Genomic DNA, 25,042 nt, shown 5'->3' with positions numbered 1-25,042 from the left:
TGCCAGATCATTTTGCAATTTTAATTTTTGCAGCTGCATATTTGAGAAGTAGGATTTTGAAACATTTTCTAGGCTACTGTGCTGTGGCACATGTCCAGTTGCATTAGTATAATAGGAAATCTTGTAATTCCCTGTTGCAGAAGGAACCAGATGAGCAGACCTTGTAAGACAATGTTTCACTCTGACTAATGTGATTTTTGTTTTATTATTTGGAGGTACAGTTAAATATTATTTCAACATGGTAAAACATATTCATAGTTCAAAACCTCCATGTTTTGGAAGGATTTGAAACATATTTCTTATATGAAAGAGAGTCAGCTTCTCAGGCAATGAACGTCATCCTTACGATTTTCAAAAGACAAGAAAAATGTAAGTTCAGTGCTTCTTTAATACCAGAAACAAGCATTATAAACACTCTAGAAGGCAAGCTGTTCCTCTCTTTTTGCATATTGTCACGTTTCTTGAATGCTCTGAAAAAGAGAAAGAAGCGAATGCAGAACATAATTGTGAGAGACAAAGTAGCTCGGTGCAGAAAATCTGCCAAGCAGGAAAGTTTTCCCATATTTATTCCATCCACGGAGGGCACGGAATTGTCCTGGACTTCGTTTGTCGGTTGGCAACAGTTGGCAAAACCTCACTTAGCAGATGTGTTCAAGATCATAAGTCATTGTAAGTCACCTTAAACTTGTTTTCATTTTACCCAGATTGCAGGGAGCAGAGACTTGTTATTTTGCTGAAGAAATTACCTTGCTGTTTGGATTTTCCTCATAAGCCTCTAGGGCTGTACACCCTGATAAATAATAGATAATGTTGTACAGACAGGTTCTGAGTCCCCAGTGCTTTGGCCTTTTTGAGGCAGTAAGAAAGCACAGAGTAGATGCCTCTCTTAGTGGGACTGTCAGCACCTCTTCTGATGGAGGGAGTTTGCTGTGTGCCTTTGGCACATGCATTATCCAACGTGCAAAAGTTCTGGAAAAATTCGAAAAGGAGCAAGCAAGCAGCTTGCTGTTGAACATTTTTCTTCAAATAAGCAAATAGAATGTTTCAGCAGCGTATCTCAGCAGCTGAAAACAACCTAGTCTTGTCTTATTGGATTACAAACCAGAGCAGAAAGCAAAGATGGCTGGATGATTGGAGGTAGAAGAGGTATTGACTCCATTCTTTCTTCCTTTTGTTTACCAAATGCTTCAGAAATGCACTGGAATGAAAGTAAAACTTCTGTCCGAGGATTGTTGTGTTCTTCTTCCATTTCTGAAACCTTATTTAACACCTCTTATGAAACTCAGTGATGCCCTGAATTTATTGAGTACATGAATGGGTGAATTGGAAGTGTTCATGGTGTCCAATTGATACTGTTTGGAATGTCTGATTGAACTCATCTGTGTTACTAATCACCTTCCTAATGGGGGAAAAAATCATCACGTACCTGCAAATTGGTTAGGCCGTTCCACAGCCAATTAGCCAAAGATCTCTCCACAGTATTGTGACCTTCAGTTGATGTGATTTCTGCTGATTTTACTTATAAATGGTGTCACCTCTAAAGGACACCAGCCTTACATGTGTCAGCCAATTTGATAGGTTGCACAGAAGCTTCTAATGCTTTTCCCTCTGCATTAGCACCACCTTCTATCCCAGTCCTGAAGTCTATCACTGCTCTAGACTGATTAAGAGTTCATCTGTCTTTCTGACCTTTGGACTGATTTGAAGTCATGACCAACTAGTAATTAGGGAAAAAGTGCTAGTTTCATGGACACAATGCTGTGAGAGAAAAGTGACCTCCACTGAGAGGTAAAAATGGCTTCACCACACGCAGAAGTAGAAATAAAAAGCATGGGATTAGTAAATATCCACACTGCTACCCTTGTATATTTGTATGAAAACAATCAAATTGCTTGGCTGGAAATGAAAGAGGAAGGAAACAGATTTTCTTTCCATATGCAAACAGTTGAGAAGTTTTAAAATCTTAGGAGTTTAGATACCATGCAAGTACAGACTAGATATGGGTTAGGCATCAATAGAATAACCGTGTATCAGCTGGGCATGCTGTTAATACAGCAACGGAATAATGAGTCTTTGAAAGGAAATGTGAATGTTTTGAAAAGAAATATGAAGGTTTAGGAGACACAGAATAACAATAATAGTTTGGTTTCTTCCTTTTACTCCTGTTCTGTCTCTTTTTTTCTTTCTCTTCTGGTGGTGGTTGACGCACAACTGTAAGTGAGTGGTGTAGATCATCCTATAGGGATCTTGGTATATTGAATTCATTAGGAGCAAAGAAAAAGGCCTTTTCGAGTCTATCCAAGTATATCCAGGAACACAGCATAAATCCCTTGAAATCTATTTCAGATTTGATGATGGTACTGCGTTCAGAAAGGTGGAATCTGAAAATCGGAGGGATTGTTTCAGTTTTATAAGTGTTAAATTTCTGGGAGTTTAGCATTACCTGTGGAGTATCAGAAATCTTTCTGGTTCCAACTAATGGTTACATTATTCCCATGACAGAGGGAACAGCTCTAACATAAGGATGAAAATTTTGTTGAGTGAATCCCAGGATGGCAGCATGTGTCAAGTTAGTATTGTCAAAACATTGGCAAATTACTCTGGAGGATTTCAGGATTTTGTTTCTTGGTTTTTTTTTTTTTTCCCCATTCTTCAAATAAATGACTCAAAATACTAGGAAGATGTGGTCATTTTAGATGAAGTAACATTAGACATGTTGCTGTGTGGCTATGTCTGACAGGTCCAACTGCCTTTTCCCCACAGTGTGAAATGTGGATGATTTTTTCATTTCTGCAAATTTTTAAGTTTCTTTTCTCTCTTCGAAATAATTCCTCTTGCAAGATTTCCCTATGACAACACAGGACCTTTTTTTTTTTTTTTGCAAAAAGTGAAGTACAGCTTTTTGTGATTGTGAACAAGGAGACTAGTTTATTGCAGTGGTTGTCAGTCTCAACAATTCCTAATTAATACAGCTGAAATACATGGCTATCTTTTACTCATAATTACCTAAACTATGCAAATTATCAAGGTTGCTTTTTTCTGTATCAGAAAACATTCTGAAAGAAAATCTTTTCCACAGGAGAAGAGAATGACAGGTAAAATAAATGAAGTGTGTCTGCTTAGGAACAAGTGTTTTATGCATAATTATTTCATGCCTTGCAAATTAACTACATTATGTGTGCCTGGGAATTACAGAAAACTGAAATAATGTACTTAGGGCATATTGGAATTTACTATGTAATTATATTTCTTGTTGCATTTTGTATTTTTTAAAGGGCTTGCAACATAAGAATACAGAAAAGAGATGTCAGTGCTGGTATTCTTTGTTACTGTTTTGGCATATGTGTATTTCCCAGGAGTCAAACACATATTCTGTTTATTTACCCTTTCTCTAGCATCTCTGTATCATGCAAAATATAAGGATGCAAACTATGGATAGGGTAATGATTCAGCAATGTAGGTTAAAATCCCCAGGAAGAAGCCAGAAAGGTCTGTTTGGCTTCTGACAAAGCAAAATGGAAAAAAGAAACAGTTTCCAAAGAAAGTCCTGAAAGAGCAGGTAGAGGTAGGAGAGGGGGTTGGAAACCATGCAAGTCAAACCAGGACAGAGCTTGTAGAGTCTCTAAGGCTAAAGCTTTATTTTCTGTGCCCAGCACCTGTGCTGTCTAGTTGCTACCATAATACAACTAATAAATAGTTTGTGGTGAGCTAGAAATACCTACATTTGTCGCTTGCAGTAAGCATTCAAAGAGTAAAATACCATGCAAGAAGATGTACTGCATTATTTTTTTTCAAAATTTCTGATTAAGGGAAAGCAAAAATCACTCCCTTTCAAATTACGAAGTGCTGAACAACGAATAGATATTTAAGTATGTATGAAATCTAGTCTGTTTACTAGTATGCACCAAACTCCAAATTCATGCACAATGTCCCCATACGTGTTCTACTTTTTGTTTTCATCTGCTAATTAAACAAAAGAGAACATTTTGTATTTTACTGTACGGAACTGTATTTGAACTACTGTGGTGGAGCCTCAAGTTGGCTTAAACTTTGTAGTGAAAGTCCCCTCTTTTGGGGCAATTCTCCATTCAAATAAGAGCAATTAAAAAACTTACAGAAAGCTTTGGAAACTCATGTCCTTTAAAAAGAGAAAAATTACCTGGATGAGATAGGTCATTAAACAAGTAGAACTAAGATATGCTGAAAGAGTTTGAATAGATCGTTGTAAATAAATGCCCTTCTCATTCAGTAGCTCCTTGCAGAGTGTGTCTTCTCCTTAAAACTTTTGCTTTCCAGTTGGTACCTTTGAGTAGCTGGCTTCTGTCTGGGCACCCTGGGCTTCTTTGCTTCATCAGCCAGACTTGGCAAGACTTTACCCTCTGTGGTGCTCAAGACCCTGCTCCACTCAGTCACGATGCCTGGATGTCAGGAGCTGGCCAGAAATCCTGGCTTCTCCAACGTTGCTGATGTTTCCTTTGCTGTCTAAGGGAGCCAGTCATCCTCTCCCAGAGGGCTCTCTCTGCCCCAGGGTGCAGGAGCCAGGACTAGACAGGCAGCCACTCTTTCTGTCATCCAACTTTGCCCTTTCAGCAAAATATATCTAACATAGAAAATGGAAACAAAGCAGTTCTGGCATCCATCACAGCTATCGCTTTAGTGAAGCGAAACTGGGGTCTTTCTAAACAGATACAAACAGATAGAGAAATACAACTTGAAAATAAGATTCTAAAAAGTCTCTAAGTGCTGGCCTTGTCTAAGCAATAGCAGTAAAATTTGGTTTGCTCTCACATCTGCGTAGATAGGAAAACTTACAGATGTGTAGGTTTGAAAGCGATGGCACAGATAGTTAATTGTGTTTAGACTTAGCACTTACAAAAATGCTTCTGACAAACAGCTTTGCTGCAAAGGAGTGTTATGTTGGTGCTATTTGCAGCATTTATTGCAAAGGCTCTGTGTTGGTATTTCCATTACAAAACAACCCTTCTGTTCTTTCAACAAAAATTTACTCCAGACTAAAACATGGAACGTCTGGTCTCATCTCTTGACCAGTGGCTGTTTTTACCAGTTTTACAGAAAATTGACTCAGCTGAGGTTTTTATATTGTACAAAGGTTAAAAAAGGTATGGAGGGGAGGAAGTGAGGGAGGGGAGCAGTAGGAATGTAGTTGATGGAAATGGTTTGTATTTCAATTGTAGGATTGAAATGGTGTGCTATTGGCATCATCTGTAGGCCAGTTGTGCTCTAGTGCAGCTCATTACTGTTCTTAGTGCATGAAATTCTGCCCCATCTGTAGGAAAGTATTTCAACAAATATTTCAACAAAGATTATCATCTTTGTCACAAGGCTGTAACAATTGAAAATTATAACAAAGTAAAATACTATGTAATATGATATGCTGCATTATTTTTTAGATAGTTTCTGATTAAGGGGAAGCAAAAATCACCACTTTCAAATTACATAGTGCTGAGAGGTTTTTTGTTGTTTTGGGGATTTGTTTTTGTTTGGTTGGTTGGTTGGTTTGTTTTTGTTGTTATTTCATTGTGGGTTTTTTTCCTATTTTCTATGCTGTTGCCAAATTTTATAAGTGGGTGTGGTGGTAACCAAACCATTTGGAAGCACTGAGTCATTTTGAAAATAATGTGAAATAAACTACCATTCTTAAATCTGCTCAGTTTGCATGTGAAAAGCTGAGAAAGGAATTCTGAGTCCCCATCTACTTCCTCAAATATAGCAACAGCTTCACTGTTGTGAGGAGTTTTGGCTGGTAAAGCCCCAGTCATCAGCTTTGCCTGCTACTTGGGGTTGGTAGATGCTTGCTTTATGTACTTTTTGTTTCCCTGAGCTTATTTTTCTTGGTTGTTATGTCAGCATATTGGTGTGCACATAGCTTTTCATTTTGTGGCCTCTGTTTTGCTCGCTTGTTTGCTTTAACGTTGCTTCTATTTCCACCATTGTGTGCATATTTTATATTTTAGGCTACATAACTACTTTTTTTCTGTTGTGGCCAGCCAACCAATGTCTCAGTCATGCTTGGAATATGTCCATTCCACAATCTCAGTCACTTTGATGTGCCTTGAAGTAGTTCATGGCATGACTGTGTGTGAGGGCTGTTTAAGCTGTCACCTTTCAGTCATCAGACCCTGCAGAGAGGGAGTCGAGCTTTGCCTGGCCTACCCTGAAATAATCAGTAAACTCAGCTGAAAATTCCTGATGGGAAAAAAAACCAAAACAAAACCACAAAACTGAACAGGAACCTTAGAAGAAAACAAATTCAAGTGACATTTTTGCTGAATCTTCACTGTAGCTGCTTATTTTGGTGTAAATCTTCCTGGATTGACTTCAACAGCAATGGGGCAGAAATGTCTAGATTTAGTAGCAAAAGAACTGCAGCAAAACTTTTTTGTTGTTGTTTTTTATCATTGGAAGACATATATTTTAGACAAAACTAAGACTCTTTGAGGACTTTAGAAAGAGGTGAGTGAGAACAGCATGAGGGGACTTAAACTTCTTGGTTCTTCTCATAAATGCAAGCATAAGTCTCCTGACAAATACCATAGTCCCAATTTACTCTTGATTTTCAGAAGTTTACTACAAAAAGTAACTGAAGTTTCAAACACTGTCAGGTCAGAGATTTGAATCTAGAGGCACACAGCTAAATTCTCTGAGTTACAGAAGCATTTTTGTTCTTTACTTAGGAGAATAACAGTGTTTACTTACTTATGATGTTAGTATTTCTATGCTGTGGAAAGTCTTGATTAATATATGCAGATTCCTGAAACAACTTTATAGAGAAATAGAATGTTTGGGAGTGTTTTGGCTGGTTTTCCATAGAATTTGGGGATTAATATAAATATAGGTTTTAAAATGTTTTAAATTTTAAAGTGTTAACTAAAACGACATTTTGAACGTGAGTGAATCTACATGTTCCTTTTCCCTCATTGGTTCCATGCCAATAAAATTTTATAGAAAGGATTTTATGATACAACATCATAATTTTAGTCATAATCAAAAAGTAGGGCCACTTATACTCAGTTACCTCAAGTTGTTAAATGTACTATATATGCATGTAGAAGTGGAATTTTCAAATCTATTTATAATAAGAAATACCCTGTTACAGAATTCAGGAAATCTGATATTCCAGTTCAATATGAGTAGTAGTGGACATGAGAAAAATCTATAGACAAATTATGCAATGTTAGACACAGGATTCTCAACATTTGCAAATACATGAAAAAGAAGCTGAGTTAATAGGAAGGATTTATTTTAGGCACTGAACAAAGCTGTGAGGGGACAGAAATCACAAGTCAGTGTTGGGTTTTTTAGAGGAAGGTCAAAGGTAACTCAAGTCACTTAATTTCTAGGTTTATATATGTTACAAGCCACTCAGTACACCGCCCCACAAAACTTGCTAAACTCTTACTTTATTCCAGAGAGAAAACAAACTACTGTGCATAGACAACTGTGTCCATATCCCCATGTCCTATGGCTAGATTTCACTCGGATACTTCATCGGGCCCCTTGGATAACACGCAGTGCTTCGTTATCGTTCTGTGTCCTACCTTAACGTGGATTTTTGTTTTTCAGCTCTGAGGGACAACAGAATTGAGCTGGTCCGAGCTTCGTGGCACGAGCTGAGCATCAGTGTCAGCGACGTGTCGCTGTCAGATGAAGGGCAGTACACCTGCTCTTTGTTCACCATGCCTGTCAAAACTTCCAAGGCTTTTCTTACCGTTCTCGGTGAGTATAAAGGAGCGAGCGTTAAACTCCTCGGGCTTTTGGCAAATTATGATAAGAATGATCTTTTCTAAAGCTTGGCAGAAGATAAATGTAAACGTCTGATCTGGTTTCCCTGATGTTTATTGTTCTGTATTGCCATGCTGAAAAATAACATGGCTCTTACTGTTTGCGCTGTGGCAGGATAATGAATTAGGGAGCAGACGAACACTAAGGTGTGAGTGCTCCATAAAATGGACATAACCTCCACATCCCGAGCACCAGAAGTGCAAGGAAGGTGCATGTGTTCATCTCCTCACAACGTATTGTATAGGGCAAAGAGGAGAAAGTCAGAAAGCATGAAATCAAAACAGGCTTTAGAGCTTTATCATTTTTCCTTAGCTGTGCATTTTCTTGGCTCATTCTGCTGTCTTTTTTTTTTTTTTGTCTATAAAGTGCAAATTTTCACTGGGTTTGCTGCTTCTTTTGTGCTTTATCCTCTAAGTGCTCTGCTGTTTTCCCCAAAGGTTATAGATACACAGAGAAAAGCAATAGATTTCAAGAGATGCCCAGGAAATAAAGTTTCTGCTCGAAGCTTTATATGATTCTCTGAATGTCAGTAGCCCAATCAGCCAAAATTGCTGTAGTTCATTGAAACACACCTGCGTACCTAAGAGGTTATATGATTTTAGAGATTGATTTTTATTCCTTTCTCCTTTTTTTTTTCTGTCCCTGAACATGACTCTTTGTTTTATTTTTATACGTAGATAGGCAGACAGTTGAATTTAATAGGACTAATGTAAGGTATTCTCTGTGCCAGTAATACTCACATTAATCCAACCAGGGAATTGGTTTTGTGCTTAGGATATGAAATACGTCTCCCTTTCAGTCCCTATGAGACTATTTTACAAGAATCTTCACGAGTTTGCCATTAAGGACAAAAAGTACCCACTGAAAGCAGAATATTCTGGAATAGCAACTGCCTGTGCTTAATCTTCCTTTCTGTAGAAAGGCAGTTCATGATCTAAACAGTTGATGAATACACCAGTTCAACATGTTAAATGGCAGAAAGATGTAGAAAGGTGTTACAAAGACAAAAAAAACCCGTCTAACCAGTAGTTATTAACAAAAGTAACTTGATCTTTCACAATCCTGTAGGTTTTGTCTTCATTTTAGGGGACGGTTTCATGGAGTTTTGCCAAGATCAGCTACTTACCTTCCAAGAAAGAAAGCTGCAGCATTTAAGATTCCTGTCTTTTTCATTTTGTATTTGTAATTTCCAAAATAACATTTTAAACTCCTTGAACATTTTCTGTTGTAGAAGGGGAACATTCCCACTGAAATATATTACATCTTTTAATCAGATAAATTATCCTTTTATATACTAATAATGCCTTTATTGACTGCTCTGTTATTGATTAGAAAATTTAAGTGCCAAGGTATTATAGCAGACACCATTTCCTGTCCTGAAAGAGAGGGATAGATTTATTACAGAAATGTACTATGTAATAGGTACTGCTGCTTTTTTTATATATATATAATCTGTCATTTTGATAAAGAGATGTAAAAAAAACCAATTTATGAGATACAAGGCATAGGACCACTTACTGTGACTGATCCCTTTATCTAGCCACAAATATGAATGCCTCATAGCACTGTAGATGGAAGTTATAGCCAACATTTTTTGAGATTTTAAAATTACAGTCACCAGTATTATTTTGAAATAACTTATTCTTGTGTTTTCATAAGTTAATTGGATTTATACAGGTAGTGATCAAATCTTTCCCTATCCTCTTCATATTTTTTATTTAAATCGTTCATGGTTCATTGAAAAAACACTATTTCCAAATTTAGTATTTTGTGTGTGGTGTATCAAAATCACGTGACCTCTTCCAAAAGACTTGGATTCAACTGAAGAGCTTTCCATGACCAATGGAGCTCTGATTATACCTCTCGATGTTCTGGTTTTGTGTTCTCTGAAGATAAAGTGACTCCTGTATTTATTTTCATCCTCCCTATTCCCTGGATTTTGTATTAAAGTCTTCATTATTCAGGTTTAAACATCTGTTCTGAACTTAGGTCAGCTCAGCTTTTTGTTGCCAGTTGTGTTTCATTCTCACAGCTGTGCTTCTAACGTGCTTTGTCATCCTACTTGCTGTGCAGAGTGGTTTAAACACTATAACAAGTCAGACTAGACCTGCATGCAGGATATACACAGATAAGATATTTATTAAAATGCAATCTGTTTCTCTTGGAAAACCAGGTTAATTTCTGTTTTCTTTCTTTATTTAGAATCAACTACTGTTCAGACTGATAGTTTATTTACAATAGGAAAAAGGCCTCACTGACAAGGCATGAGGAATTAATTATCCTGTTTCCAGAATTTAGAGCATATGAAGAAGTGAACTTTAAGTTGGTCACATACTCATGGCAGTAGCTGACTCTATCAGAGACATTTTGCTTGTTTGCTTGTTAGGTGTTCCTGAGAAGCCACAAATCACTGGATTTACCTCACCAGTTATGGAGGGAGAGAGGATGCAGCTCACTTGCAAGACATCTGGTAGTAAACCAGCAGCTGATATCAGATGGTTCAAGAACGACAAAGAAGTTAAAGGTATTTAAAAGGACTGTGGTGTAATCTGCTCCAATTGCCAAAACTATGCATTCTTTAGAATTATGTTTTTTAATTTGTGTTTGTAAAGTTTCTCATGTTGAGTCATGAAATGAATAGATGATAGTACATAGACAAGGTAATTGCTTGTAAATGGCCATATAAGCATCTTTTTATTGTTTCTTCAAACAGTAAAAACTGATGTTTTGAATTGCTCAGAACTCTGTTCAGCATAATAAACTCAACTGTGAGGCTTGATAGAAAAATGTTTTGTGGATCATTGTTATCACAGTCACAGCACTCACCCCTGATGTTTTACCTTTCCATTTCTCTTTGCCATTCTAATATGATGTATGTCTGATGCAGTCAGTTGCCAGATTTATGTTATTTATTTATTACACCCCTGGAAATAAAGTGACCAGGTGAGGCAGGACCATCTGGAGGAGACGGGAGATTGCACTTTCCATAGGGGAGCTATGGAGCCTGCTCTGGTGAGGAAAAGTCAGGATGTAGCAATTGAGGGGATCTCATCTGGGAAACTGGGAATCTACAGCCGAGGCAAGGATGGTGACGGTCTGTGGTGAGTAGCAGGGAGAAGGTGGACTTTGAAGGTGATCAGGAAAACCTCACAGGGACTAGGGGGAGTTGGACAAAGTCTGCCATAGCTGAAAAGTCAGTGGTAACTAAAACCAAAGCTGACAGCAAGGATTTGCCTTGGAGGATGCAGCAACCTAGGAAAGAGCTGCATATAAAATCTATTTATTTCTTTTCTATCTTCTCTTTCACTTTGTACTTTCTGTGCTTAGAACTTAGTTTTCTAGTCCATATTCTTATCAATGCTGGGATAGTTTTAAATCCTTATTGGCGAATGAGTGAGTGAAGAGAGCTTCCTACAGCAGAAGGCTTAGTCACATCTATAAGCCAATTGATGTGCCCATTGTAAAGTAGATAAATAAAAAGGATAAGGTATTGACATTTATTCGTGTCACCTCTATTCATTCTGCCATAAGACCAGATAAATATATTATTCAAAATCCACTTTTGCTCTGTAGCTTTAAAAAAAACCAAAACCAAACAAACAAACACCACAAAAAACCCAAACCAACACTATTATCTCTTTTGTCTCATGTTTGTCTATTTTGGATTTTGTTAGCTCAATAAACTGCCTCAAGAAAAGTTACAGCATTAATTACAGAATCCGTTTATCTTCCTTTGCTGTTCTCTACCACAGTTCAATGTGCAAAACCAGAGCCAGGATACAAAATTAGTAAATAAAGGAGATTACAGTGGATTGTATAAGGAATACAGCCTATTCGAGAAGTGTCTTTGTATTTCCAATGAAAATGAGAATAGTGTTGAAAGAAACAAGAATTTTAGACTGGGATAACTGGAAATGTGTTTGAACATTTGCAACAAGGATAGAAAATGAGGAAATGGAGAACAATTCTTTCGTCAATTTGAGGAAGTTGATGAAAGAAATGCAGCACCTAATCAAATGTAATTAAAAAGAAGATTTTAACAGCACAGCAAATACACATGGCACAATATAGATTCTGTCATCCAGAAAAGTTGACAGGATGAATACATATATTCAAGGCATGTAGAGATTAGAAATCACTCCAAGCAGTGTCAATACTTTAAGAGAAACACTGATACAGTTGGCCTAACAAGGCAACACATTTGAAAAGATTTTATTTTAAAAATATATTTTTTAAAATCTGGTGTAAGAATCTTGCCTTTCTTTCAGCTGAAGTGTAATTGAAGCCAGCGAGCAATTGACTCTTTAATTATTTTGCTCTTCTCAAGAGTTCCTAGAGAGAATTTTTTTTTTAAAAAAAAGAGTGAGGAAGGAACAAAAAAAATGTATGAAGAAGAACAGTAAAGGGGGAAAAAAACCCCAACAACCAGAAATCAGAGGAAAGTACTGTGCAAATTCATTTCAGTTTAGTTTTCTAGGTCTTCTGAAGAGCACATTGCCATTTCACAAAGGTTAGAAATAAAATAACCTAACCGGTCTGCAGTGGCATCAGCAGAAGTTACATTAGCTTTGTGCAGTGTAAAAGGTGAAATGATAAATCTGAGAAAATAGATATGAAATTATATGCTAATGCAGCTGACATTAAAGGTTAGGAGTTCTTCTGTCTAGCACCAGTAAATCCAATTGTGTTACAGTGTATTATACATGTTGCAAACGAATATAAATGATGCTTCGAGATCAGAGTTGCACCAAAGGGGAAAAAAGCCATTCTAAAATTGTAGCTCCACTGCTATTACTCAAAAAAGGATTCATCATCTGGTAAAGGAATACTGTTTGATAAAGTAAGTGTTAGTGATGAGAGAGACTGAATGTGAAGCACTGGGTGCCACACCTTTTACTTTAGCATTCTGACACTCATACCTGCACCAGCCTAACAAAGTGATGGGCACTGTATCATTCTGGTGACATTTCTGGAAGGTTATCAAAAGGAAAAATACTGGAGAAGATAAATGCATATTTTTCATTTTGAAATTACCTATTTTATATCAACAGAACTTGTTACATGCTGTTTCAACAATACTATATAAAGAATTATTTTCAGGTTTCAGGGATATTTTCAATAGATTTTTTTTTTCCCGGCAAAGTTGGGCTTTAAAAATAAAGTAGTTTATTTTGTTACAACAGATTAAGATATTTTGAATTAGTTTATGTATTTGTAGTATACACAAAGAATTCAGAGAGGCACTGAACATTTTGTCTTGATGAACCTCTAAATCAAAGATGAAATTTTTTTAGATAAATTTTTTTTAGATAAAAGAACCATCTCATGTCAGAACTTGAGTTTAAATATAAAAAGAAATTACATCTGCCATGTAAAAGCAGAAATACTGTCTTTTTAAAAGATGGGTGTTTCTATGTGAATGTTACAGGTTTGTGCTCTTATAAATAGCTTTTAATGAACAATGGATGATGAAAGAAGTTTCATCATTTCCATTTATTATTTTCACTATCAAACATGTGAGATATAAACCAGTATTTTATGAAATATAAACCAGTATTAGCTAATAAAAGCATATCTATGTACATGCACCTCTCTGACAGAGTCACAGAAGCAGGGCCATAATTGCCTCTTGGGTTTTTCATATGGCCCAGCCTCTGTTCAAAGGTTGGGTCAGGTGGCTAAAGGCCTTCTCCTGTTCAGTTTTGAAAAATCTCCCAGGACAGAGATCCCATAGCATGTCTGGGCAAGATATTTCAGCATTTTAAAGCCCTTTTTGTGGAACATTTTCATTATATGTTGATATTTCATGATACATAATCAGAATTCGCCTCAGTGTAAATTTTGTTTGTTGCCCCTCAGAGTTCTCTGAGAGAACTCTGGCTTTTCCTTTTCTTCTTTTTACCATGCATTAGGTACTTTTTTTGGTCTGGTTTTAGTCTTAAGCTGTCCTGGTGCATTGTGTGCTCTCTCCACTGGCCATCTCCATGGGTTTTGACTGAACCTGGTCAGGGTTGTTGACATGTTTTTTGTATCAAAAAAAGGCCCCAAGCTGGGCCTGGTACTCTGGATGCAGTCACACAAGTCCTAAATAGAGAAGAAAAATCACTTCCCTTGACTTTCTGGCTGTACTTTATTAATGCAAGACAGTTATTTTTTAGCTTTCAGCCCTGCAAAGGCACACTGTTGTCTAATGTTCAACTTGTCCTCAAGACCCTTATTTCCTCCTCTATAAAGCTACTCTGTATTTAGCCATCCTCCAACCTCTTCCATTGTGGATTTTTCTGGAGAAAGTGCTCTTGTAATGGATTTTTATTTTTTTTTTTTAACCTTTTTTCAGGGGAGTGTTAGGAGAGAGCAAGAAAATAAACAAAACAATGGACTACAACTGACATATTTAATAATTCTGGTAAAAACCCTGGGTAAATATTCTGAATGGTAACATATCCAGTACCTGATCTTCAGTGCTCTTACATCCAGGTGGGCTTACATTTGGGTAGCACATGCCACAATCCCACCTTCATTTTGCTATGAAGAGACATCTGAGAAAATACAGCTGATGAGGAGGACAAGCTAATAATTTCTGTTGATGAGGATGTCAACAGTTTATAGAATAGTATCACTGCCCTTTTTACAGAGGTGGTTAACTCCAAGAGTTGAACTCTTCCAGACCATAGATGCCTAGAGAAAGACTTCCAAACATCCATTTAGGAAATCAACTGCTTTTGTTTTTCTATAGGATTAAGAATTCACAACCTCTCACTAAAATTAAAGTTGCTGTTGTTTTCAGGGGCCTTCTGTCCTCTACCTGAAGCCAGTAAGCAAAGGGATGTGTACCTTGCTTATAAGCAGAAGGCTATCTCTATAGGTGCTTTTTATTAAATCTGGAATCCTAACTCTGGGAACAAAAGCTCATGTGTTTGCTTTAAATATTAGTGAAGATGTTTGTTGTTTGATTCTAAGAATTTTGCTTTAGCCCTGTCAATGTTTCCCTCATCTACTGGTCCCTAAACATTAGTAGTGACCATGGCAGAAACTGAAATCTTTTAAAGTTTAGCAACAAACAGGCAGAAAAATGCAAGAAATAATTATTTCTTAGGGAAAAATGGAAATTGTATAACTACATGGTGTCTTCATCTGTCTGGAGACAATGAAAAAGACTGCCTTTCTGATATCAGAGGTATTTTTAATCTAAAATGGTGTAGCTTAAGCCATTGAAGATTTGCTTTCTAAAATTGCTATTTCATGGAAATTTTATTCAGGTCATCTTCTTCTCTAGTGGGATTTAGTACAATTTGTAAAACAGAAACTCTCACTTTTTTTTTCAGGACACAGAGGATATATGCAATCTCAGTGTAATTTTATATATATGTTTAAGTATTTATATATGTATGTCTTTTCAAGCTTTCATTGCAATAAATCAATATAACAAGCTTACCATTTTTCTGAAATAAGCTAAGATCAATAAGTATTATAAGTAGCTGGAAACCAAGTAAAACAACTCTAAAGTATGTTTGAGAAGATCTCACGTTGCAGTTAAAACATTAAAATATTTTAGCATAAATGCTCAGTCTTTTGGATCTTCAGTTCTAGCGTGTATGTCCTACAATGAAATGTTCTGAATTTGAACCTTAACTTTGAGCTGAGTTCATACTTCTTAAGCAGAGATGTAGACTCCCTGCACTCCAGTCCCTGGGCTGAAAACTGTCAGATTTTTAACTGAATCTGCACAAAAGCAATAGGTCAATTTAGAATTGGATATAAAACAGTCAGTGTGAGGTCTCTGAAGTAATTTTGTTTCTTGTCTTCTTGGGATTTGTCTGTAGATTCCAGTAAATAGTATGACATGCTCTATTTACAGTTGTTCATACCCACTGATGACTATACCTTGATTTAGTTTTATTCATAAATTAGCATAATTCTAACCAAACAACAGAATAAGCAAGGAATAAAGTAAGCACAGGATTAATCTGACTACGTGCACGTGCCTTCAGTAATATTCATGTATTACATTATTGTGAAAGATTGTAAACATGAACTTAGAAAATTTAATATTTAGTGGCACTGTGAATATGTAGGATAATGACGGTAGGAGGAGACCGCATTTTTTTCTGATGACCTGCAGAGAACGTTTATATCAAATTTGGACCTAAGCATTTAGGAGCTAAAAGTGAATGGAATTTCTATTTGAATGCAGTATCATGGAACCCATTTTAAAACTTTCTCTTTCAATCTGTTGATACGACAATGACAGAAAATGAGGAATAACTACAGCCTCGTTACTTTTATATCAAAGAGATCGATACGGATAGAAAAGACATGTTTGTTGGTTTTTTTTTTTTTTCCACAAGTCTGACAGATAATTTAGCTGTCTAATGCTGGTGCTACTTTTCCTAAAAAATGTCGGAGAGAAAACCATCTGTTTGTTCTTTCTTTCAGACGTTCAGTATCTAAAAGAGGAAGACGCAAACCGCAAAACATTCACCGTCAGCAGCACGCTGGATTTCTTAGCGGATCGCAGTGATGATGGTGCAGTTGTAAGTTGCAGAGTAGATCACGAGTCCCTAAACTCGACACCTCAGATAGCAATGCAGGTTCTAGAAATACACTGTAAGTAATACACCTTATAAGTGCTTGCTTTCGTAGTTCTGCTTTGCTTCAGAGTTTCTACCGGGGGAAAATTCTCTGCTGTCGTGCGGATAGACAACGTCTTTCTTTTTAGCCAGATTGTGTGGTTTATATTAGTTTGGTTGGTTTGGGGGGGTTTATTTTAATTTTACAGGAGTTACTCTGAAAAGTTTAATGAAAGCTTTACCAGTGGGACTAAGTTCTTGGTTTGCTTTGAGAAATAGTAGAGAGAAAATGCATTTGTCTGTTTTGTTTATCATTGAAGAGATGTGAAAATGTTATTAAACATCAAGAACTTCCTAGTTCCCAGTTTTCCTTGAAAGTATCTAGAAACTTGAAACAAGGGTATAGATAAGCAAAGTTTGCAGCAGATTGCCTCAATAATGTTGAATTCTGCCAATGAAACTCTGTAATGTTGTTAATAACACAAGTCCAGGAGGAAAAGCCCTTTAGAATTTATTTTTAGTCTTGGTCTGCACAGGATATTAGTCTAGATAATCCAAATTTCAGTTGTTTTGTATCTTTATATACTGGCTTTTTTTTTTTTCTCAAATAGCATTTCTGACCTGATGTTTTCCACAGTGCATTGTTTCAAAGCTGAATGAACCTGCCTTTTTATCTGTGTGCCCTACTCTCAAGTCATGTTGTCCTTTGAGTCAGTGTTTCTTTTCACTTAAAAACTGTGAGACTCTCAAGAGAACACCTTTTCACCATCAGTTGACATTTTCCTATGCACTTGCATTGTGTCCACCATTCTTCAGGGTGCAGCTGTTTGGATTTCTGCAGAATACCTGTGCATCTCACTGCCAGCTAGCAAAACCAGACACCTGCAAAATAATGTCAGAACAGGGGAAGGGAGCAGACCTGTCATGAATCTGTTTCTAGGGTAGGTGTAATCAACCTGTTATAAAGCAGACAGGGTTGTCCATAAAGCAGACAAGCATTCAGTAACTGCAACTAGTTCCCAAGATACCATGTCAAGGACTGCTGGCATATGTAACTTGTCTCCAAACAGGGATATTTCTATAAGCATTTAAGACTTGTAGCACATGTGAAATGCAGTGATGGCAAAAGCCCTTGATGCATGGAAGCTGACAATTTTGCTAAAAATGCCATCTGCACAAAAGTCTGAAAATGAAGAATATGTGGATTAGCATACGTGCTAAAATTTTAGCATACATGATAAAAATGTTTTCTGAAACATTCTACTCATCGTTTTACTGAGGGAGGTCAGAGCCTTTCTTCACCAAATGGCTGTTAAACACCTCCCTTAACGTGTTCAAAGGCATCTGTGCTGGAGATGTGGATCCTTAACAGCTTTATTTCCTTGAATTCTAAACTGCACAACCATCAGCCACTGAACTTGCCCATGCCTTCACTTCCAAATTTCTTGCTCTTCCTTCAGTGCCCTGCTCAAGGTGTTGGCACCACAGGAGAGGAACCAAATTGAATGGAACAGTAGATACAGAAATAGGACACAAGCTACACAAGGTTTAAACTTAGCCATGGTGACTGCAATGTAATGTGATTGAAGGTAAAGGCAGGGTTCTGCTTTGCATGAGCATCATAAGGCAAAGAAGCCATATATAAAGCTTCTTGAATATTTATTGTTTCCTTCCAGTTTACACCCTTGGTAGCAGGACACTACCTTGCTAAATAGCTGTGAGTTGCATCTTCCTCTATGCTTGTTGCTTCATGTTTTGAATAAGACCCTTTTCTCTCTTCTCTGGGTTCACTGAAGTTCTCTAAAAAGGGCCAAACTGCAATTTGAGTAATTTACAATTACTCATGTGCTGCATGTTATTGCCCACTCAGACTGCCGACTTATCAAAAGCCACAGTGCATAAGTGATTGTTCTCTATCATTCCACCTTGCTCCATTAATTTTCCACCAAGCAATTTAATACTCTTCAGCACTATATAGAGTCATCATACATGGAAAGAGAAGTAAGGAATGTGCCAAAAGAAGCTGGAGTTTAGAAGAGAGGGTGGAACTACCACTTAAAGCTATGGAGAAAGAAGTATTCTATTTGGTGACAAGGAGAGTAAGAACAGCCTATTATCATCCTTTTCCTTACCACCTACATCTCCACAGTTAACATACTCAGAAGTCTTAATGCTGGGCAAGTTTCAAAAGGAAACTTTTTAAAAAGAGAAGATGATGCAGGGAACTGCTGATGTGGTTCATCAGGGAGCCTTGAATGAAAAAGAGGAGAAATATTATTTACTAGAGCAATCCCAAGTACACTGAATGGAGTACATTGCACTGGAACTGGGCCCTTTGGTTTTATTCTCCTGGTGTTGCTCACCATCACTGTGGGTGTTACTGCAGTCACTGGAATGTGCTTTCTTCCATCAATCCATAAGACTTCAAACATACAAGAGGCGTCCTATTTGTGTTAATGAGAAGCAGGCTCACAGCACCCAGTGAACCTGACCCAATATATCTCCTCAGTGTCACCTTGCAGCAGTTCAAAGTAGTGCTGGCAAAAGAGATGAATTATGGGACTTCACGAGAAAAGTCAGGAGAATTTGTTGAGCCTATAACAACCAAGTAGTGTGGCATTGCCACAAGTAGGGCACCTGTTCTGAGTGCCCCAGAGATGTATCAGGTGAGCAGAGAACTATGGGAGAATGATAATCAAGTACCTTAAAATGGCCAAGCAGAACAGCACAGGTGAGCATCATTTTGGCAGAGAACAGATGAGCAATGATGAGGTATCACCCACTAGAACTGCAATTGATTTTTAAACACCTTCTTAAAATCTGAAAAACTTTATTTGTGTTACATAGATGCTCCCTATGAATTAGCAGTGTATCATCACCAGTTAAAAGAGAAAGGCAATAAGAACTTGTCTGGCCATTTCTGTCCTGTATCATTATGCTTGAAATTTGAAAAGTGTTCTTTGTTTCAAGCAACTGGCCCCTGACAATGGACAAAACATTTGTGGCTCCATCAAAACAAACACACAAGCAAACCCACAAAGAATGGGAAAACAACAGAACAGTGGGAATTACAGGATTGTGTTTGCATCCAGTGGATGACAGATAGAGAAAAAGGAAAGCAAAATAGTGGTTGGAATGACAGGTTTTTATTTATGCCTAGTGAAAGGTAGAATAAAATTAAATCTGTCTTAGATGCTGAGACTATATGGAACAGATATTTGTAATTAGTCCATGGAGAGATGTAGATAGAGGTACCTTTGAGTCCACACAGCTGCTTTTATCATCAGCTGTAGTAGGAAGTAAACTTAACAAAATGAAAGCCATCAGAAGCAATATTGATATGGAATATGCTTTATTCCCTCTTCTTCCCCTTACACAAATTTTAGTTTTTATTAGTGTGATGCAGCAATCAAATCAGCTTTCCCCAGAAGTACTACAGTACACGAAATGAAGCTGAGGATTAACTTTTACAATAAAATATTTTTATTTTCTTTTATTATATACTTATAATATATAATAAAATGTATGTGACAGAATAGCATCTAAATCCTTCTGCTGCTCTTTTTTTTTATTCTTAAAGTTCAGTCTAGTAGTTGATATTATCTATATTATTTATAACTTGACTGAAAGGAGGATATTTTGAAGGAGGGTATGATCAGTCCTTGTTTTCACAGGACTTTCCAGATTAATTTTGCAGACTTGAAATATTAAAATAATAGGGGTAAGCATAATGTACCCCACTCCAGAGTGTGGGATAATTAGCTCCTCCAGTCCTTTGATTTCTTTGTTACTAATTTGTGTTGCATCTCACTTCTGCTTAATCCTGTTCTTGTGTACGTTGTGCTCTGTGCACTGCAGGGCAGCCCAATTGCCCAAGTGTTTCTGTCGTGCTGAAATGTTTGGTTGTAATTTAGTTTCTGCTTGGCCAGCAGAGGTTTGTGGTAGCATGACACTGCTTGCTGAGTTTATTTTTCCTCTGACCCTTACTGTCAATAGTAAACCTAAAATAGACTTGTATCCCCTCTGGTTTTGCTCTGAAGTCTGCTTGTCAGCCTAGCTGCCACTGATTATTAGGAAGTGTTTCTTGTAAGTGATAAATACAAATCTCAAAGGGATGTTTAATTTCATTGTTTACTTCTGTGTTCAAACCAAACAAAGGCTGCATTCTTTGTTCCTGTTTTAAAGAATCATGGGTACTGTACTTCAATTTTGAAAGCTTCTCAGTACAATATTTAAGAGATTGTAAGTCCTCATGCACCCTCCTGAAAAGACATTTTGAGGGCATGTACAGCTTCTGGTCCACATCTGGGAAGCGAGTGAAATCTTCTCATCCCTCCTCAGTGTCTCATGCACATTTGGATTCCCAAAAGCAGCATCTTCACTTTTTTCCAGGTCTTATCTGAGCAGGTCAGCCAACATGTTTCTTCATACTGAACAGAGTGCTGTAAAATTACCCAGTGGTAATTACCTTACCTTAGTGAAGATCCTCTGACTACAGTGAATTACCCAGCAGACCTCAGTAAAAATTAATTGCGTAAATCTACCCCAGAGGCTGCTTTTGAAGCTTTAAAGTGAAATCAAATCATTTGAACTTCAAACCTAATCATCGTGATCCTAAAATGGCAGCTGTGATGCGATCCCGGCTAATGGACTCGGTGAGATTTTGCTCAAAAGCTGACCACACTCCCAAATGACAGCACTAATAAGCTAAATATGTGTTATGTAAAGAAGTGTCTAGAGAGGCAATTTTGAGTAAATTCCATGTTGGCAGACACAGATGTGCAGTGAATTGTTGGTCTGACAAGTCTATAGCTTTCTGCAGGCTGTTCCAACATGTTTGTCTGATAGGCGGTTTCTTCTTTTGTGGGTTGTTATTAGATTCTTTTGCAGCGAGCATCTGAACTTGACTTTAAAATTGGGCAGCTATTTCAAGAGAATGTTGGAATTACTGTCCTGGAAATAAACTTATTGATTTTGCATTAAGTAAACAAAGCACCCTGAGTGCTGCAGACTACAGATCAGCAGATCAGTGGTGCACTCATGCAGCCATGTAAAGCACAGAGTATATGTGAGTGCATGTGTGTCTAACAACAGTGTGCTACTCTGATTCCAGATGTAGTAACAAATGGAGGTCACTCTGATGACAGGAGGGGTCTGGAATTTCTGCTGGTGTAAAGCAGCGTGATTTTAAGAACCACATTACCTTAATCTCACCGAGAGAGTTCAACTCATTCCCTTTACTTGGCTGGTTTCAAGTTTTTCTTGGAAAAGAGTTTCTAGAATTGCACATTCCGAACAAAAATGAGTAAAAATGTGTGTGAATATGTGAAAATATAAGACATTAAATAAAATATATCGTAGTATACATTCATATAGTACTATGCCAAATAAGGCATTACAAATAAAGGCAAGAGAAGGGCCGTGCAGAGTTGACTGCTTGACTCTTTGTCTATGATATATGCCTAAAACACTTAGAGTTGCCCATCAGAACAGTATTTAGAGGCAAAAAAACTGTCTTCCTTAAGTCTTAATGTTCAATTCTAATGAATTAGTCACGTGTTAAATACAGTAGGTGGCTCTTCAGGATGACTCAACCTGGGCTTCCTGTCTTTTTGTAGCTCACGAGGGGCAGATGTGTGCCCATGCAGAAGCCCACAAAATGGGACACCTCTTACCTCTGTGAGGGGGTGAGGAGGAAGGAACAGTTTTGCCTGTGGCCTACATATGGCCCTTCTGTACTGTAAATGAGTAAAATATGCATCACATATTCATTTTCTTTCAACTGTTTGGCAATTCGTCTCTTTGAAGCCGTTCAACTGATATAAGATTTTCATTTTCTTTTGCTCCCTTCTTTTTACTTAATTCAGTTATTTTCCCCAAGTTTGTGCTTAAAAAACAGTTTTGCTTTTGCACTTTTGCATATCTCCTTTTTTCCTTCACTTCAGAATTATTTATTTTAATTATTATTATTTTACTTTTTTAGCTTGTGGTATGTGTCCCAGAACTACCTCAGAGTTAAGTGGTACACATAGTTTAGGAAAAAAGGCACATTTCCCTTTTTTTGGAAGTAGCTTGTACTGTCTAAGCAGAGAACATGTTTTTCCAAAGTGAAGAGAATATGAGACTTAAATGAAATTTCCTTCACTGATGCTTGTCTTTTTGGTTTCTAACCAATGAACAGCATTGTTGGTCGTTCTCATTTGCTTGTGACCATCTCTTCATTACACTGTGGGACATCCTGAAAGACATTTGGGCTAAAAGTAAATTTGGGAACATTTGGTGTGATTACACACTCCTTCAAATCTTTGTATGAACAGAAAATGGTTTACTAACTAGGATTATAAGGTGTCACAGCCTTCCAATTTTTCATTTAACAGGGCTGCAAAATATTTAGGCCAACTCAAACAGAGATAGACTGTATGTTGAGTAAAGACTGACAATAGTTGGAATGCTTATGAGATTTGATGTTGCCATGAGAGAAAATGTCTACCTAATGATAACTTTAGTCAATGAGTTTAACCACACAATTCTGTAACTTCTGATGCAGTGAAAAGACATGGATTTTCCAAGGGCATAATTCCCTAGGGCCACAAAGAACTTTGTATTTACACATCCAGGGCTTTGCGGTTCTCTATTCCAAACGAGCATGATTTGCTTTCTTGCTATAACCATTTTATCTTAGTATAACTCAAGTGTTTGGGAACTGTGATACCTCAGAGACCTCTGGGATTTGTGGAAGATGGCCAATATCCCAAGTTTTAGCTTTCTTTCAAGACTAGCATGGAGGCACTGATGCAGCATCACATTCTCTGGCACGGCTCATCCCATTGCGTTCTGTGGATGACAAATGGAAAAGAAAATTTCCCTTTGAGGAAGCCGAATTGCAGAATTGTTTTGTTCCAAACTGATATACTCCTAATGCTTTTGATGGCTTTAATGCTTTAATTCTTCAAGAGTCCTTATATTCAACTCTGCAAACTGGCCACATTTAGGCTGTGTATTCTTTTATCGAGGGAACAGTCTGCTGTCAACATCATACAGCTACCTAGGCCCAGCCTTTTGGAGGTCACTAAGTCATTATCAGACTGTCATCTCTTATCAGTCATTCTGATAATGGGACAAAGCCAGATATGAATGATGGACCACAGTAGGGAAACCCCGAACAGATTTTGGGGGGGTTTTTTGAGTGATTTATCAGGACTGTGGGCGTCTTGGCTTCAGACACCAAAGAGTACTGGGTTTTGCTCCAGCACTGGTATAGAATCATAGAATCATAGAATAGGTTGGGTTGGAAAAGACCTCCAAGATCATCAAGTCCAACCCCTGATCCAACTCCAATTACTATATCATGGCACTAAGGGCCACGTCCAATCTCTTTTTAAAAACCTCCAGGGATGGTGAATCCACCACCTCTCTGGGTAGGCCGTTCCAATGCCTGATAACCCTCTCTGTAAAGAATTTCTTCCTAACATCTAACCTAAACCTCCCCTGGCAGAGCTTGAGCCCATGTCCCCTTGTCCTGTTGTTGGTTGCCTGGGAGAAGAGACCAACCCCCGCCTGGCTATAACCTCCCTTCAGGTAGTTGTAGAGAGTGATGAGGTCGCCTCTAAGCCTTCTCTTCTCCAGGCTAAACAACCCCAGCTCCCTCAGCCTCTCCTCATAGGCCTTGTGCTCAAGTCCCTTCACCAGCCTCGTTGCTCTTCTCTGGACCCGCTCCAGCACCTCAATATCCTTCCTGAACTGAGGGGCCCAGAACTGAACACAATACTCAAGGTGTGGCCTCACCAATGCAGAGTACAGGGGAAGGATCACTTCCCTGCTCCTGCTGGCCACACTGTTCCTGATGCAGGCCAGGATGCCATTGGCCTTCTTGGCCACCTGGGCACACTGCTGGCTCATGTTCAGCCTCCTGTCAATCAGCACCCCCAGGTCCCTTCCTGCCTGGCTGCTTTCCAGCCACTCTGTGCCCAGCCTGTAGCGCTGCAGGGGGTTGTTGTGGCCAAAGTGCAGGACCCGGCACTTGGCCCTTGTTGAACTTCATCCCATTGGAGTCAGCCCATCTCTCAAGTCTATCCAGATCCCTCTGCAGAGCCCTCCTGCCTTCCGGCAGGTCGACACTCCCTCCCAACTTGGTGTCATCTGCAAATTTGCTGATGATGGACTCAATCCCCTCGTCTAAATCATCAGTAAAGATGTTAAAAAGGACTGGGCCCAACACAGACCCCTGGGGAACACCACTGGTGACCGGCCGCCAGCTGGATGCAGCTCCATTCACCAGCACTCTCTGGGCCCGGCCCTCGAGCCAGTTCCTGACCCAGCACAGGGTGCCCCTGTCCAAGCTGTGGGCTGCCAGCTTTTCCAGGAGTATGCTATGGGAGACAGTGTCAAAGGCTTTGCTGAAGTCCAGATAGACCACATCCACAGCCTTCCCCTCATCCACCAGGTGGGTCACCTGATCATAAAAGGAGATCAGGTTGGTCAAACAGGATTTGCCCCTCCTAAACCCATGTTGGCTGGGTCTGATCCCTTGTATGTCCCAGGGAACTTTTTTACATGTGTCCTTTTAGCCTTAGCAATGAAGTGTACTTCCTACCCTGAGATGATGGAGGGTAGCAGCTGGTTAGTATAAGATACTACCAAGAATCTTGACCACCTGGGCTTGACTGCTG

The 25,042-nt window shown here is 38.3% G+C and overlaps 1 protein-coding gene across 3 annotated transcripts in view; it reads left to right on the top strand.

Annotated features, from left to right (window-relative positions):
* Nucleotides 1–25,042, top strand: part of CADM2 (cell adhesion molecule 2) — a 609,199-nt gene that overhangs the window by 477,270 nt on the left and 106,887 nt on the right. For all 3 annotated transcript variants that reach the window (XM_039378206.1, XM_039378204.1, XM_039378205.1), the window contains 3 exons: nt 7,585–7,737; nt 10,190–10,327; nt 16,240–16,410. In XM_039378206.1, the coding sequence (XP_039234140.1) occupies nt 7,585–7,737; nt 10,190–10,327; nt 16,240–16,410 (462 nt within the window). The remainder of the gene's footprint in view (nt 1–7,584; nt 7,738–10,189; nt 10,328–16,239; nt 16,411–25,042) is intronic.

Source organism: Pipra filicauda, unplaced genomic scaffold, assembly GCF_003945595.2.
Source record: "Pipra filicauda isolate LSUMZ 115617 unplaced genomic scaffold, ASM394559v2 scaffold131_size2509542_pilon, whole genome shotgun sequence".
NCBI lineage: Eukaryota > Metazoa > Chordata > Aves > Passeriformes > Pipridae > Pipra > Pipra filicauda.
This window is presented reverse-complemented; position numbering and strand designations above follow the sequence as displayed.